At 43.3% G+C, this 17,382-nt stretch overlaps 1 protein-coding gene across 1 annotated transcript in view; it reads right to left on the bottom strand.

The window, feature by feature from the left end:
• Positions 1-17,382, bottom strand: part of asah1 (N-acylsphingosine amidohydrolase 1) — a 42,994-nt gene that overhangs the window by 10,495 nt on the left and 15,117 nt on the right. Inside the window, exons 2-7 of the mRNA XM_003221639.4 lie at positions 14,273-14,319; positions 13,626-13,716; positions 12,354-12,440; positions 9,611-9,689; positions 8,524-8,598; positions 8,377-8,422 (exon numbers count right to left, since the gene is read on the bottom strand). Of these exons, the coding sequence (XP_003221687.1) occupies positions 8,377-8,422; positions 8,524-8,598; positions 9,611-9,689; positions 12,354-12,440; positions 13,626-13,716; positions 14,273-14,319 (425 nt within the window). The remainder of the gene's footprint in view (positions 1-8,376; positions 8,423-8,523; positions 8,599-9,610; positions 9,690-12,353; positions 12,441-13,625; positions 13,717-14,272; positions 14,320-17,382) is intronic.

Genomic DNA, 17,382 nt, shown 5'->3' with positions numbered 1-17,382 from the left:
AATGCTAACAGACTTAGTGTACTGTATCCTTAAAGAGAGCATACAAGCCCCCCTGCAACATTTGAATGCAAATTCTGCACTAAGAGCCAAACTCTGTGACCTGCACACATTACAAACGTTGTTACCTGAAATAGGTGGACAGAGAAATGGAGTTAAGTAAGGAGTTGTAGAGAACAGTCTGACTTGGTAGGGAGAAGTGGTAATTGTCATGATAAAAGAAGGCAAAGGTCCATCGTGCCTAAAGGAAGTTGTTATGATCACTGCTGAAAAAGCTCCCCCTAAATATCACTATATTGGGAAATTACCAACTAGTTGTCAATCTTTTGTATGGTACTGCAGCATGTAGTCACCGCTTAGCTCCTTCCTGGATCAATTTCAGGTTTCAGGACAGAGGCAGCTATGATCACCTTAGTGGATGACCTATGCTAGAAACAAGCCAGGGGACAGGTTTCCTTCTGGACTCTTTTGTGGCTTTCAAAACCTTCAACCATGCTATTCTTCTGGGTTTCTGGTTGGCTGGGACTTGGAGGAACTGTTGGGCAGTGGGTCCTTCCTTGCCGGAGGGACAAACACAGAAGGCGATGTTTGGGGACTCCTATCTAAACAAGTTTTCAGTTTTGTCAGTTCAAGTTTCAATTTGTCTCTATTAGTTGCTTCAAGTCATTTCTGATGTACAGTGAACCAAAGACAAATCTATCATGTGTTTTCTTGGGCTGATAATGTGTGACTTGCCTAACATCATCCAGTGTCACGACCCAGGCGGCAGAGGCACCAATAACCATACACAGAGGCCAGAATCTAACTAATATCTTTATTGAAGGAATATATAAAGTTAATAAAAACAAGTATAGAAAATAGTCCAGAATTAGACCCTTCAGGAAAGGTCAGAATTAGTCCAAAAAAGCAATGTCCAATAAGAAATATTAAGGTCCAAAGTTGTAATCCAATAACCGAAACACTCACTTTGCCAAGCAAAGTGAGGGGAGATGACAAGGTCCTTAGTCCATAAAACTTGAGCGTGGCTAGGAAATAACTTGATACTTGAAACAAGGCTTGAACGTGGAACAAGGTAACTAAGAACAAGAACAAGGTCCGTGGAATAACTTGGTAAAATCCGTGAAACAAGGCAAGGATTAGTCCTGGGAAACAAGGCAAAGTCCGTAGGTAAACAAAGGCTGGGAAGCAAGGCGAAGGCTGGATAGCAAGGCAAGGCTTGAGCTGAAGCGAGGCTTGAATCGGAGCGCGCTGTCCAGACACAACTCGCTCCGTAGGCTGACGAATTGACTCCGCGAAGTTGCTACGCGGGCAAAACACCTATATAGAGTCCAACTTTCTCACCAAAGCGGTTCTCTGGGAATCAGAAACGAAAGCTAAACTCTGAGACCAGATGTTAAACTCCTTAAAGATTCTCACGAGAACCAATGTTAATTGGCAACATTCTTAGCTGCTATCCTCGCACTCCTGCGCGAAGCTGAATCCAAACTTCTCTGTTGTTTACAAAACTCCCGGCGCAAGAACACGGGAGAAGTAGGCTCTGGGGTTGTTTGACATACTTCTGGGGCACAACTTTCTTGCAGGTGCAAGGTTTCCAGATCTGCCTGGGAAGGATCTGGCTGAGAGGAATCCAGTTCAGACTGGGAAGGTAAAAAACCCAAGTTTTCATCTTCATCAGGGATTACAATGTCCTGAGCAGGACTACAAGGCCCATGGTTCATCACACTATCCCCCTCCTCAAGGCCCCTCCCAAACTGGGGTCCTCTCCCCGAGGCGCGAGGTCGCGGTTTGGTGGGATAGGTCAGATGGAAGCGACGGGTTAGGTCAGGAGCATGGACTGTGGAGGCGTCTTCCCAAGAGCGTTCCTCAGGCCCAAAACCCACCCAGTCAATGAGATATTGTAGGCGGCGGCGATGAAAGCGAGAATCCAAAATGTCCTCAACCTCGAACTCCTCCTCCCCATTCATCAAAACAGGAGGGGGGGCCGGTTGGTCTGTATCAGGACGCACACCATCCGCCGGAAGGAGCAGGGAACGGTGAAACACTGGGTGAATGCGCATTGAACGCGGAAGTTGGAGTTTGAAAGTCACGGGGTTTAATTGCGCCACCACTGGATAGGGGCCAATGAAGCGGGCATCTAACTTCCGGCATGGGCGGCGGGAGGGCAGGAAGCGAGTGGACAGAAAAACCCGATCTCCTACCTTGATTTCGGGGCCCGGCTGGCGGTGTTTGTCAGCGTGGCGTTTATAGTCCTCCTTGGCTTGGTCCAGTTGCTGGAGCAAAAGTTGTTGCACCGCTGTGAGTTCCTGCAGCCAATCCTCTGCTGCGGGAACTTCTGAAGTTTCAATGACAGGGGGAAAGAAACGTGGATGGAAACCGTAGTTTGCAAAGAACGGCGTTTCTTTTGTAGAAGCTTGAACTCCATTATTGTAGGCAAACTCAGACAGTGGTAACAGAGAAGCCCAATTGTCCTGTTGGTAGTTTACATAACAGCGAAGATACTGCTCCAAAGTGGCATTGGTGCGCTCCGTTTGCCCATCTGTTTGGGGATGATGAGCTGAAGATAAGCGAGAGTCTATGCCCAGTAGTTTTTGTAGTGCCTTCCAAAAACGAGAGGTGAATTGAGATCCACGGTCTGTGACTAAACTCTTGGGCAATCCATGTAGTCTGAAAACATGCTGAAGAAATAGATCCGCAGTTTCTTTGGCCGTGGGGAGGCCTTCGCAGGGAATGAAATGGGCTAACTTGGTGAATAGGTCCACCACCACTAAGATCGTGGTGAATCCACAGGAAGGTGGTAGGTCAGTGATGAAATCCGCGGAAATTATTTCCCATGGGCGAGATGGGGTAGGAAGGGGGTGCAAAAGCCCTGAGGGCTTCTCCCTTCGTATCTTGGAGCGCTGGCATACTGGGCAGGTGTTGACATATTTTTCCACATCCTTGCGGATCTTGGGCCACCAAAAATCTCTTAGGATCAAATGCATGGTTTTAAATAGTCCGAAGTGTCCTGCTGGTTTGCAGTCATGACACAGACGAAGCGCTTTTTCCCTGCCCGGTCCGGGTGGGATATAAACATGATTTCTATAGCAGAGCAGCCCATCTTTAAGCGAAAAGGGAAAATGCAGACCTTGGCGAAGTTGGTCCTGCGCCCAGGCATCTGCTTGCTGACTAGCCCTGATTTCTTGAGCACAGATGGGTCCTGGAGTAGGGGAAGTTGAACCAATGGGACTGGATTTGGTGTTCCCCACTGTGAGCGTGGCAAAGTTCTCAGGTTGTAGCAGTTGGGATTCAAAGGTCTCCTTGCGTCCTGCAGCGTATTCCGGTTTACGTGACAGGGCGTCTGCTTGCTTGGTTTGAGCTGGGGTCACATAATGGATCTGGAAGTTGAAACGTTCAAAGAATAAAGCCCAACGTTGCTGCCTCTGATTTAGTTTGCGGGCAGTTCTTAGATGTTCTAGATTACGATGATCAGTGTGGACTTCAATGGGGAATTTGGCCCCTTCTAGCCAATGTCTCCAAGTTTCAAAGGCTGCCTTTATGGCCAGTAGTTCTTTTTCCCAAATGGTGTAATTCCTCTCTGGTGTGGTTAGTTGACGAGAATAAAAGGCACAGGGGTGGAGGTGATCTCCCACCGGTTGTAAGAGTACAGCCCCAATTGCCACATCAGAGGCGTCCGCTTGCACCACAAAAGGGGTTCCAGGATTTGGGTGCTGTAGAATTGGCTGGGAGGTGAATAGTTTCTTCAGTTGCTGGAACCCTTTCTCTGCTTGATCAGTCCAGCGGAAAGGCTGCTTTCCACGGATGCAGCTAGTGATGGGGTCGGACCAGCGGGCAAAATCTGGAATGAACTTGCGGTAGTAGTTCGCGAACCCCAAGAAACGCTGCACCTCTTTCTTGTTAGTTGGCGCCCGCCATTCCAATACTGCTGAAACTTTGGCTGGATCCATGGAAAGCCCTAGAGGCGAGATGCGGTAGCCAAGGAAATCTACTTCTTGTAGATCAAAAGCGCATTTTTCTAGCTTGGCATAAAGTCCATGATCCCGCAGTCGTTGCAACACCATTTTGACGTGGTTCTCATGTTCTGATTGTGATCTGGAAAACACCAAAAAATCGTCCAGGTAGATTATCAAGAATCTGTCTAGATAGTCCTGAAAAATATCGTTGACAAAATGCTGGAACGTTGCGGGAGCTCCGCATAAACCGAAATTCATAACTCGGGACTCGAATAATCCGAATTTAGTCTGGAAGGCGGTCTTCCACTCGTCCCCTTCTCTGATGCGAACTAGATTATAAGCCCCCCGAAGATCCAGCTTGGTGTAGACCTTGGCTCCTCGAAGTCGGTCCAGTAGATCCGAGATTAAGGGCAGGGGATAGCTGTTCCGCTTGGTGATATTGTTCAATGCTCTGTAGTCCACCACCAAGCGTAATTCCCCTGACTTCTTCTTCACAAACATCACTGGGGAGGCGGCTGGGGATTGAGAGGGTCTGATGAACCCCTTGCGAAGGTTTGTCTCTAAGAATTCCCTGAGAGCTTCTTGCTCTGGTTCAGTCAGGGAGTAGAGATGCCCTCGCGGGATCGGGGCCCCCTCCACCAAGTCAATGGCACAGTCATAAGGTCTATGTGGGGGTAATTTTTCGGCTTCTTTCTCATTGAATACATCCCAATACTCGGAGTACTTCTTTGGCAAGGTGATGATGGGCTCGGAGTCTGTGGCATGGCATACCTTGGCTACGAGGCAATGGTTTTGGCAGTACGGTGAAGCAAACTGCAGTTCTCTGTTGGACCAGGAGATGTTAGGGTCGTGGAGTGTCAGCCATGGAATTCCCAAAATCACAGGGAAATGGGGAACCTCGGTAACAAAGAAGGAAATCTCTTCCATATGTTCCCTTATCCACATCCTGGTGGGTTCCGACCACTGGCTTACGGGGCCCGTCTTGAGGGGACGGCCGTCTATGGCTTGCACCACACGGGCATTCTTGAAATCATGATATTGTAATCCCAGAGAGTCGGCATACTCTCTATCGATGAAATTGTTGGTAGCTCCAGAGTCTATCATGGCGTGGATCATGACGGGTCCCCTTTTTGCTGACCATAATGTGACCACGAGAAGGAACAGGACCCCGGTTGGCGGCTCTTGGATGGATTTTTTGACCGGGTTGGCGAGCCTCTCTACACCCGGTCGTTGGCTTCCCCCGCCGGCTGTGTGCCAGTCGGCTCAGACGCCTTCGACTCCGTGGAGGACGCCGCCGCAAGACGGGCGGCAGGCTTCCCTTTGGCTGGGCACTCTCTGGCGAAGTGGCCCCCGTTCCCGCAGTACCAGCAGAGGTTCAAGCGTTGACGACGGGCCTTCTCGGCGGCATCTAGTCTGGGACGCACATTGCCCAACTGCATCGGCACCTCCTCGCCTCCTCTGGGGTATGGGGTTGGCGGCGGGGGTCTCCACACCGGACGTGGCTGAACACTGGCGGGAGCGGGGGGTTTTGCCCCGGCTCTACCGCCCTGGCCTCGAACCCATTGTTTCCTGTTGGCAATCATGACTTCAGCCCGTAAACATTGATCAATGAGTGCCTCGAGGGTCTGGGGAGGATCCACCTTGGAGATTTCTTCCAGCATTTCAATGTTGAGACCCTCCCGAAATTGTCCTCTGAGGGCTACATCGTTCCAGCCGGTGTTGTGGGCCAGCACGCGGAACTCGGCTATGTACTGAGACATGGGTCTGTCTCCTTGAAGGAGGCGCCGGAGTTTGTGACCGGCTGCCTCCAAATTGTCCTCGATTCCCCAGGTCTCCTTAAGGTGATCCAAGAAGCGTTGTGCTGAACTTAGGTGGGGGGAGGCTTGATCAAACAGGGCCGTCGCCCAGCTAGCCGCTGGTCCGTCTAGAAGACTGTAGACCCACGCCACCTTGATGTCTTCTTGGGGAAACTCGGCATCACGGGCCTCTAGATAAGCTTGACATTGGCGGCGGAAAACATGAACCTTAGCAGCTTCTCCAGAAAACTTGGTAGGCAACGCCATGGCCGGGAGGCGAACTCCGCGCTCCCTCAACCCTTTTATTTCTCCATCCTGCGCGTTGAGTCTGTCACGGATGCGGTCCACTTCGTCCTTGCTGATGGTGTAGCTGAGCGGCTGTCCAGCCGGCGCGGCTCCGGTAGACATCCTGGCCTCGGTTAGTTGGTGCTTATGGGTGGCGGAGTCAAACTGTCACGACCCAGGCGGCAGAGGCACCAATAACCATACACAGAGGCCAGAATCTAACTAATATCTTTATTGAAGGAATATATAAAGTTAATAAAAACAAGTATAGAAAATAGTCCAGAATTAGACCCTTCAGGAAAGGTCAGAATTAGTCCAAAAAAGCAATGTCCAATAAGAAATATTAAGGTCCAAAGTTGTAATCCAATAACCGAAACACTCACTTTGCCAAGCAAAGTGAGGGGAGATGACAAGGTCCTTAGTCCATAAAACTTGAGCGTGGCTAGGAAATAACTTGATACTTGAAACAAGGCTTGAACGTGGAACAAGGTAACTAAGAACAAGAACAAGGTCCGTGGAATAACTTGGTAAAATCCGTGAAACAAGGCAAGGATTAGTCCTGGGAAACAAGGCAAAGTCCGTAGGTAAACAAAGGCTGGGAAGCAAGGCGAAGGCTGGATAGCAAGGCAAGGCTTGAGCTGAAGCGAGGCTTGAATCGGAGCGCGCTGTCCAGACACAACTCGCTCCGTAGGCTGACGAATTGACTCCGCGAAGTTGCTACGCGGGCAAAACACCTATATAGAGTCCAACTTTCTCACCAAAGCGGTTCTCTGGGAATCAGAAACGAAAGCTAAACTCTGAGACCAGATGTTAAACTCCTTAAAGATTCTCACGAGAACCAATGTTAATTGGCAACATTCTTAGCTGCTATCCTCGCACTCCTGCGCGAAGCTGAATCCAAACTTCTCTGTTGTTTACAAAACTCCCGGCGCAAGAACACGGGAGAAGTAGGCTCTGGGGTTGTTTGACATACTTCTGGGGCACAACTTTCTTGCAGGTGCAAGGTTTCCAGATCTGCCTGGGAAGGATCTGGCTGAGAGGAATCCAGTTCAGACTGGGAAGGTAAAAAACCCAAGTTTTCATCTTCATCAGGGATTACAATGTCCTGAGCAGGACTACAAGGCCCATGGTTCATCACATCCAGTGAGTTTGCATGGCTGAGCTTCCAAAGCTGTAATTCAATGCTCAAACCACTACATCATACTGGCTGTCTTTGGCTCCTATGCTATTCGTATAAATGACACTATCGGGAGAGGTTGTCTGGAGTTTTGGGTTCTGGTCAGCATGTTGAAGACACACAGCTTTGCTACTCCCTTCTATCTCAATCCAAGGAAGCCGTCTTGATTCTAAACCGGTGCCTGTCATCAGTAAAGGACAGGATGAGGGCAAACAAGTTGAACTTTAATCCTGATAAGATAAAGATGCTCCTGGTTTAGTCGAAAGAAAGATCAGGGAATGTGATTCAGCCTGTGCTGAATGGAGTTATACTCCCCCTGAAAATGCAGGCTTGCAGCTTGGGTGTACTCTTGGATTCAATATTGATCCTAGAAGGCCAGTGTCAATGAGGGCCATTAAGGCTTGTACATCAGCTGCACCTATTCCTTGAGATGACACATCTGGCAATGTGGAAACATGTCTTAGTTATATCCAGTTTGAAATTCAAGACGCTCCATGTGGAGCTGCCCTTGAAGAATGTTTGGAAACTTCTGGTGGTGCAAACAGCTGAATACAAGAACACATAGGCCCCTTGTTGCAGAAGCTCTATTGGCCACTGGTCTGTTTCTGGGCAGAATTTTACACAACTTCGGTCCAGGTTATCAGATGGCCCTTATCCCCCTATAGGAGCCTGCACATATCTGCCCCACCATTCTCACATAAACATCTTTTGGAAACAAGAGGAGGCCTACTCGGTGGCTACTCCCACATTCTGATGCACTGCACTTCTACTATGCTTTCATAGGCAGGTAAAGACATTTTAATTTTGGCAGACTTCTGAGGACTGACTGCTTATGAGGAAAGGGTCTTCAAGTGTGCATTGATTTCATTTGTCGCTGTTCTTTTTAATGGTCTAAACAGCTTTTAATTTAACTGAAAGTGGAATTATATTTTAACTTGTCTACAATGCAAAATTTAACTGTATCTATTTGAGCATTCTTATACTGCCTTAGAAAAAGTCCCAGACTTGGAAAAGGTTGGGACATAAATAAACACAATAGTATGACAGGACTTGCATTTTTCATCCAACAATGTTTTAAATAAAGTAAGACGATTGACTTTTATCTCTTATATCAGAGGCTCAAGCTGCTGCTTAATCATTCAAGTAAAAAGAGAGAAAAATCCATACATACCCAAGAAACAACCCAAAATCAAGATTTCTGGCATGGTATAGCTTTCCTGGTTTGAAAAGAAAAATAATAATAAAAGGAATGAAGTTTATCCATGAGCAGAATAACCTGAGTATTATCATCATCACCAAAAGACACAGTGCTATTTACCTGTTGTGTCCTCTGCTACTATTGAGGTACACACTGTGAAGATTTCATAGAAAATATTGAATACAACAATATCACCTGTTGAGAAAGAAAGAGAAATGAGAAAATGAGAAACTGAAAGTAAAATAAGCAGAAAAAGAATTGGAATGGAAGACTGCAGGATGCTACATTTCTTTAGAAGATCACATTTCAGTCACAATGTTTGACATACAGTGAGCCCTTGGTGTCCATCCGCTGGGGTTCGGTTCCAGGACCCACTTTGGATACCAAAATCCCATTATAGACAATGATGTAGTAAAATGGTGTATCTTATATAAAATGCCAAAATCAAGATTTTCTTTTTGGTGAGATAAATAGATAGGGAATATTTTCAAGTCATGGATGGCTGAATCTATGGATACAGACAGCCAACTGTAGTCAGACTGAGATGGCAGGTCCCAGGATAAGAGGTGCTGAATTGTACTTTCTGATGCCACCCAGATGCTGAAAAGATGCAAAAGCTACCTGGTTCATCAACTTTCCTTTCCTTTGGGGAAACACTGAAGCTACAATTTCACTTCAGTTACCCAGCATGCTACACTTCAGCTTCTGATTATATGAATGTCTTCTGGATTTCTGCAAAACAACAGCCAGGCTGTCTAAATGTGTCAGACTACAACTCCATCACCGGGTTCCTGTGATAGGAATTAGAAGTCCAACACATCTGGAAAAAGTCTGCAATGCAGGACATGGACTTGAACATTTTAAATCCATGAATAAGATAGTAGGATCAGAAGATCCTATTCGTACACCGAGGTGATCCTGTCTGCCCTCCAGAACAAGAGAGAAGATCACTGTGAAGGCAAAACTTGATCTCACTTTTGCTACTCTGAACATAACTGTATGAAATTAATAACTAATCAGATCTTATGTCTGTACAATTTCAACCAAGTGTTGTGAAGAGTCTTATGCACTCTAGTTATAAATATGTAATGGAATCTCAAAAGGTATTTTAGAGTAGTTAAATTAAGCAGTTGCAGCGAATGATGCCTTCATATTCATCTTGCAGTACTGGGAAAACAAGATGCTGTAATAATTAAACCAGAATTACCTAAAGGTATGTCAGCAGCAGAGGCAATGCCTTTGATCTCTTCATCGAAAGGATAAGGGAGGGTAGTCCCTAGCCAAGCCTAGGAGGAAACACAATTGTAATACGAAAATGTTGTAACAATGTATTCTGAATGTTTCCCTGGAATATAGATAATTACAGTCTGTGCTAATTTTCAGACATTTAAGATCATTTCAAATATTACGTAAAGACAAATCATGCTATTTATGGAATCACAGAATTGGGAGAGACCACATGGACCATCTAGCCCAATCCCCTGCCATACAGGAAAAGCACAAAGTATCACAGATAGATGGCCATTCGGCCTCTGTTTAAAAGCCTCCACCACACTCCAAGGCAGTTTATGGTCAGGAAGTTCTCCTAATGTCCAGGTGGAATTTCCTTTCCTGTAATTTGAACTCACTGCTCTGAGTCCATCTCCAGGACAGCAGAAAACAGGCCTGCTCCCTCTTCCTTGTGACATTCTTTCACATATTTATACATGGCTATCAGGTCTCCTCTCAAACTTCTCTTCTGAAGGCTAAATATACCCAGCTCTTTAAGACGTTCTTGATAGGGCATAGTCTCTTTTTAGTCACCCTTCTCTGGACACTTTCCATCTTGTCAATATCTCTCTTAAATTGTGGTGCCCAGAATTGGACACATTATTCGAGGTGAGGTATGACCAAAGCGGAATAGAAAGGCACCATTGCTCTGCTTGATCTAGACCAGGCATGGGCAAACTTTGGCCTTCTAAGTGTTTTGGACTTTAGCTCCCACAATTCCTAATAGCTAGTAGTTGAAGTCCAAAACACATGGAGGGCCAAAGTTTGCCCATGCCTGATCTAGACACTATACTCCTTTTGATGCAGCCCAAAATTCCACTGGCTTTTTTAGATGCTGCATCACACTGTTGGTTCATGTTCAACTTGTTGTCCACAAAGACTCCACAATCTTTTTCACATAAGACATTTGTTGAGCCAGGCATTATCCATCTTATATCTGTATGTTTTGGGTTTTTTTTTTTGCCTAAGTGAAGTATCCTACATTTCCCCTTGTTGAAATCTGGCCCCACTCTCTAATCCAGGGGTCCCCAAACTTTTTAAACAGGGGGCCAGTTCACGATCCTTCGGACCGTTAGAGGGCCGGACTATCGTTGGCCACCGAGCAATAAATAATAATAATAATAATAATAATAATAATAATAATAATAATAGCAGCAATAATAATAAAAAAGAGGGTTGGAAGAGACCCTTTGGGCCATTGAGTCCAATCCCCTTCTGCCTTTGTGCACCGAAAACACAAGCAAAGCACCCCTGACAGATGGCCACCCAGCCTTAATGTTAATAATAATAATAATAATAATAATAATAATAATAATAATAATAATAATAATAATAAAGAGGGTTGGAAGAGACCCTTTGGGCCATTGGGTCCAATCCCCTTCTGCCTTTGTGCACCAAAAGCACAAGCAAAGCACCTCTGACAGATGGCCACACAGCCTTAATGTTAATAATAATAATAATAATAATAATAATAATAATAATAATAATAATAATAATAAGGGTTGTAAGAGAAGAAGAGACCCCTTAGGTCATTTAGCCCAACCCCCTTCAGCCCTTGTGCCGTGGGGGCCGGATAAATAGCTTCGATGGGCCGCATCCGGCCCCCGGGCCTTAGTTTGGGGACCCCTGCTCTAATCTATTGAGGTCAATTCTGATCTTGTCTTTTGGAGTATTAGTTATCCCTCCCAATATGGCATTTTCTACAAACTTGATATGCATGGTCTCTAAACCTTCATCTAAGTCATTAATAAAGATGTTGAAGAGAGCTGGCCCTAGAACAGAAAAAAAACTGAGGCAGCTCCTTTACTTTGAATAGTTTTGCTGAAGAGAGATTTTCAACGACTGCACGTCACACAACCAGATAACATGCAAAACCTGCTGAAACTTCCTGTACTACACAAACATCAAAATATAGGAGTTGTCTTGTGTTTTTACTCTGGCAACTATATTCAGGAGTTGCCAATCAACAGCTTATCATAGAATATGCCCATGACCATTGTTGATGCATCCAGCCGAATCCTTTTCAGGCTGGATGCCTGAAATAAATAGTAAACAGACACTGCAAATGATCTGAATGTGGCTATGTACAGATGTCTGCTATCACCACACAAGTCTTCAAAATACGCCTGGCTAAAATCCTAGAGAGATATCTACCAAACATTGTAGATCAACCATTTCTCAATCAGGTCTAGACATTTTAAATGAAGGCTGGGACTGATATCCGTTGGCTTACCACAACCAACAGATTGTTGAGGTGTGTACAGATAATAATATTCTATCTAGTTGCTAGATGATCCAATAGTGGATTTCAGTTGTAGGGTTCTTATTCACGTCAAGCAATTTTCTGACAAACTGGAGGAGTGGGGACCCATGTATTTCATGTGAGATTCCCCACTCTGTCTAGATATTTATAAAATTTCAACCTATCTTGTATAAAATCTAGACATGTTTTGGAAATACACCAAAGTGGGGTCTTTTTAAAGACAGCTATAAAGGTGTCCATGACTTCATCAATTTATATTCTAATCAGCAATAACATGCCTAATAACTGTGTCTATGTCCCTGACTTTTGTTTACTTACATTAAGATAGTTATTTGTTAGTGCATTGCTGCTATACTCAGACAAAAGATTCAGCAGGCTCAATTAGACTTAGAATTTTTGAAACAGTAAAGATACTCACCAATTTATTTTCTAGTGCAGCCATGTATTTTTTATTGTGGATCAATGCTTTTAACATACCCTTCAGACTAAAAATCATAATCTTCAGCTAAATATGTGTAATAAAAAAGCTTAGATTAATATACTTGTCACACAACATAGTCAAAGAACCACTTAGAAAAAAACACAAATTCTTCACCGTTGTCCGAAAATGTTTACTTGTGAGGATGTACAAAACAAGAAGTTTTTTTTTTTTTTACAAAAGTGGAAAACACACCACCGAAGCAATATCCATTCATATATTTCAACATACTTTTGTTGGGAGTAGCCCCATTCTGCCCCATTCTATGCAAAAACACATCTTACTCAATGGGGGAAATTTTGCACACATCAGATTAATACATGTATATACATGGCACGTGCGTGTGTGTATACATATACACACATGCACACAAATGCTTGCTGGCAGTCCTAATAGCTGACACTTACTTGAATCTACATTTGGTTAAAATAGACACAGAAAATCTGATGTGTAAAAGAGACATGTTTTTTCTAATTCAATATTGCACAACCAGACTGGTCCCAAATAAGTTGGATCACACTTCCCACCAACCTATAAACTAAGGAGAATAGGGACTGTTGGTAGGGTTGAAAATAAAATGTGTTCTATTCAGCATTAATAAAGTAACCTTTTGGCCATGGCTCCAAAAACTTGCCATGCAAAAATGCACAGTTCTTGAGCATTTCTACATTTGTGAGCCTTACAGAATATGTTGAAAGAATAAAGTGCATACAAACCAATGAGTGTATTTTAAAATGTTAACAGCTGATATATTTATAACTCAAAAATATGCCAAAATATGTTTTACTCAATGGTGGAATAAACATACCAATTAAGAAAAGTGTTTACATTTTTCTGAATTTCTGTTCAGAAAAAAAAATACTATGCAAACCAATACAAAAGAAGATCAGGTAGACAATGAAGGAAAGATTCCAAGAAATACAATACAACTGAAAACACAAGATGTTCACATTCCAAAGTATTGGTCAACAGATCCAGAGGTTTGAGACAGCTGTTTATCAGGTCTGGACATCTTATGCTCCATACTAAAATACACTGTTACACTTGTGCAGGTGGCAATACCATGCAATCTTTATATGGCAGGTCTAGTGTGCATTCTGTAACACATGGCCTTGGAGACTATTATGCTCCATCCTAATACATAATGGATAAATTAGGCAAGTTATGTCTAGAAGAAGAGCTCAAGATTCCCATTTTGGTTAAGTTTCTTACCTCTGCCTTTTTGTCAGTTACTAATTTAACCCATCTCTCACTAGGTGGCAAGTCAAGGTTTATGATGTATTTTGGAACATTTCCTTTGTACCTGAAAAAGGGATCATTCTCATGATATTCACAAAAGTTACTGGATAAACATAAGCTACTATTTTACTTAGTCAATTTAAGATTTTTTTTAGCCAATCTGTCATATTGCTTCAATTGTCAGTAGTTACATTCAGCTTCCATGCATACACAAGTGCACCCATTGTATTTACATTTAATACAGGTTTCTCTACTGATGATTATAGAGTTCTGCTTTCTAACAAGTCTACATAAATATCAATTCTAAACTAATTACATAAGAGTCTGGATATGGTTACTAATAAACTGCCCACTATTCAAATATCAGGAACATCTCATCTGTAACCATACATTTCACTAGCACTAATTACATTTCTGGTAGAATATTGTTTATGAATTGATTAACCTTGTTTTCTTTAAACATATTGGGCCTTGGAAATAGAGTGCTGCCTAATTTAAGGTAACTAGAAAAGTTTGGAAAATCTTCAGAGACAGTAAAAGGTTGCTGTGGAGACAGAGAACACATTTTTCTTAAATCTGAAAGTATCATCTACTGATATGTCATTTCTCAAATTACTTACGTTGGTCCTGATGGAGGATATTCATGTATTTTGCACTCTTCGGAAAACTGCAAAGTAAGACATAAACTTTTAATAACATATATTTTGTACTAACTGCATGCAATAAAATTGTCAGGCCTTTTGTTGCTTAAATAGAAAAAATAGCAGGATGGAAGTTACAACCAGTCTTTACCTGGGACCAACCATTACAGCAGTCAGTCGATATTACAGTCAATTTGGTTGTAGGACTTTACAGCATGTATGGACCACAATTTGCAGGAATGATTAAGAACAGGGTTCAAATATAGGGCATGTGGTTGTTAAACATACTAAATGTCTTAAGAATTATAATCAAATCGGAAGCTCTTAAAAAAATAAATTGACGCTGCATTCCTTTGGAATCAACCAGACTACTGATTTATGATGGACATCAGGACCATAGCATTGAGAATATATGAATCTGGAACAAAATTATCCTGAGTGATTAGTATTAAAGCAGCAGACATAGAATATTGCATATTTGTATCTTTAACTCTGTGAGCAAGAATCAATTTTGTCTTAGAAAAGACTCAGTTAAAAATGATGTTGTCAGAGAAAACCTGTTCTTTGTACGTTGTCTCTGATAACTTTAGACCACTGAGTAATGTAGTTGTCTTCCTGAAGAAAATGTCTATAACCTGATCCAAGTCTTCCTTTAAAAAGTACCTACCGAACACTAAGCAGTACATCCCACGATAAATACCCATCTTTAGTAAAATTGCTGATGGCACAAAATTTGGTACACAAAGATATTGCTGCAAAAGACTGAAAGTATTTATTTCAGTGCTGGATGGATGCCCCGAATCCTGATCAGAAGACCAAACAGCAACTATGGCAAATTTTGACATGGAAAGCCAAGGAATGAAAGTATAAAGGACAACAGAAGTCTGATAAGATACTCATATGCCAGAAGATTGGAAAATAACACCAAATACTTAAATCATCTAATTTGTTCTATGTTTTGTCCAGCTACAGTAGCCCATTTAGTCAGGAAGATGCTCTTGGTAAAAACCACAATACTGGTTTTCCCGAAATTAAATGTTTGTGAGTTTTCTTTACAATAATCCATACATGTACTTATCATTTTGTCTTAGGCTGACAATCTAGTTCTGGGTATTGAATCAAAATTTGGTTTCAAATCTATGAAGGCAATATATAGACGGTTACTGAGTGATCTTGTACATTTGCCAGATAGTTGGCTTAGAAGTTAGAACTAAGCAAAGGTCAAAAGTTGACTTGGTCTTTCTGAAGTCAACCTGCTCATCTCCTAGGATGTCTATATCCTCAATCCAGCTAATGAGTCTGATGTTAAGGTGCTGGGTATAGAGGTTACCCAATAATGAAAGCAGATTAATGGACTGGTAATTAGAAGGATTGTTTCTATCTCCTTTTTATAGGTAGGGATTATGATAACCTGGGACCAGCTGTTAAGTAATTGAGCAGTCCTGTTAATCAGGGTGAACAGGGCTGCTAGTTAAGGCGTCCACCATGTGATGTTAGTTTTCAAGACTCCAGGCATAATTGAATCTGGACCTGGAGACTTTGCAGATGTAGTTTGAAAAATTAATCTCTTTATTTAATCTTGAGTCACAGGAGACCAATGGGGAGAGTTTCAGAGATTCACGGGAAAACAATTCCCCACATAGAAACCTACTCTTTACAGAAAGCATGGGCAAACTTTGGCCCTCCAGGTGTTTTGAATTTCAACTCTCAGAAATCCCAGCCAGCTGTCAGGAATTGTGGGAGTTGAAGTCCAAAACACCTGGAGGGCTGAAGTTTGCACATGCCTGCTTTACAGTCCCTAAATAGAGAACATAGAATCATAGAATAGTAGAGTTGGAAGAGACCTCATGGGCCATCCAGTCCAACCCCCTGCCAAGAAGCAGGAAATCACATTCAAAGCACCCCCGACAGATGGCCATCCAGCCTCTGCTTAAAAGCCTCCAAAGAAGGAGCCTCCACCAGAGTCCGGGGGAGAGAGTTCCACTGCTGAACAGCCCTCACAGTGAGGAAGTTCTTCCTGATGTTCAGGTGGAATCTCCTTTCCTGTAGTTTGAAGCCATTGTTCTGCGTCCTAGTCTGCAGACAAGCTTGCTCCCTCCTCCCTATGACTTCCTCTCACATATTTGTACATGGCTATCATATCTCCTCTTAGCCTTCTCTTCTGCAGGCTAAACATGCCCAGTTCTTTAAGCCTCTCCTCATAGGGCTTGTTCTCCAGACCTTTGATCATTTTAGTTGCCCTCCTCTGGACACATTCCAGCTTGTCAACATCTCCCTTCAACTGCGGTGCCCAGAATTGGACGCAGTATTCCAGGTGTGGTCTGACCAAGGCAGAATAGAGGGGGAGCATGACTTCACTGGATCTAGACGCTATACCCCTATTGATGCAGGCCAGAATCCCATTGGTTTTCTTAGCAGCCACATCACATTGCTGGCTCATTTTTAACTTGTTGTCCACAAGGACTCCAAGATCTTTTTCACATGTACTGCTGTCTAGCCAGGCGTCCCCCATTCTGTATCTTTGCATTTCATTTTTTCTGCCAAAATGAAGTATCTTGCATTTATCCCTGTTGAACTTCATTTTGTTAGTTTCGGCCCATCTCTCTAGTCTGTCAAGATCGTTTTGAATTCTGCTCCTGTCTTCTGGAGTGTTGGCTATCCCTCCCAGTTTGGTGTCATCTGCAAACTTGATGATTGTGCCTTCTAACCCTTCGTCTAAGTCATTAATAAAGATGTTAAATAGAACTGGGCCCAGGACGGAACCCTGCGGCACTCCACTCGTGACTTCTTTCCAAGATGAAGACGACGCATTGGTGAGCACCTTTTGGGTTCGTTCGCTTAGCCAATTACAGATCCACCTAACCGTAGTTTTGTCTAGCCCACCTTTTACTAGTTTGTTTGCCAGAAGGTCGTGAGGGACTTTATCGAAAGCCTGACTGAAATCTAGGTACGCTACATCCACGGCATTCCCTGTATCGACCCAACTCGTAACTCTATCAAAAAAGAGAGATCAGATTAGTCTGGCATGACTTGTTTTTGGTAAATCCGTGTTGACTATTAGCAATTACTGCATTTGTTTCTAAGTGTTT

Source organism: Anolis carolinensis, chromosome 5 (assembly GCF_035594765.1).
Source record: "Anolis carolinensis isolate JA03-04 chromosome 5, rAnoCar3.1.pri, whole genome shotgun sequence".
Lineage (NCBI taxonomy): Eukaryota > Metazoa > Chordata > Lepidosauria > Squamata > Dactyloidae > Anolis > Anolis carolinensis.
The sequence above is the reverse complement of the archived record's forward strand: the minus strand, read 5'-3'. Positions and strand labels throughout refer to the sequence as shown.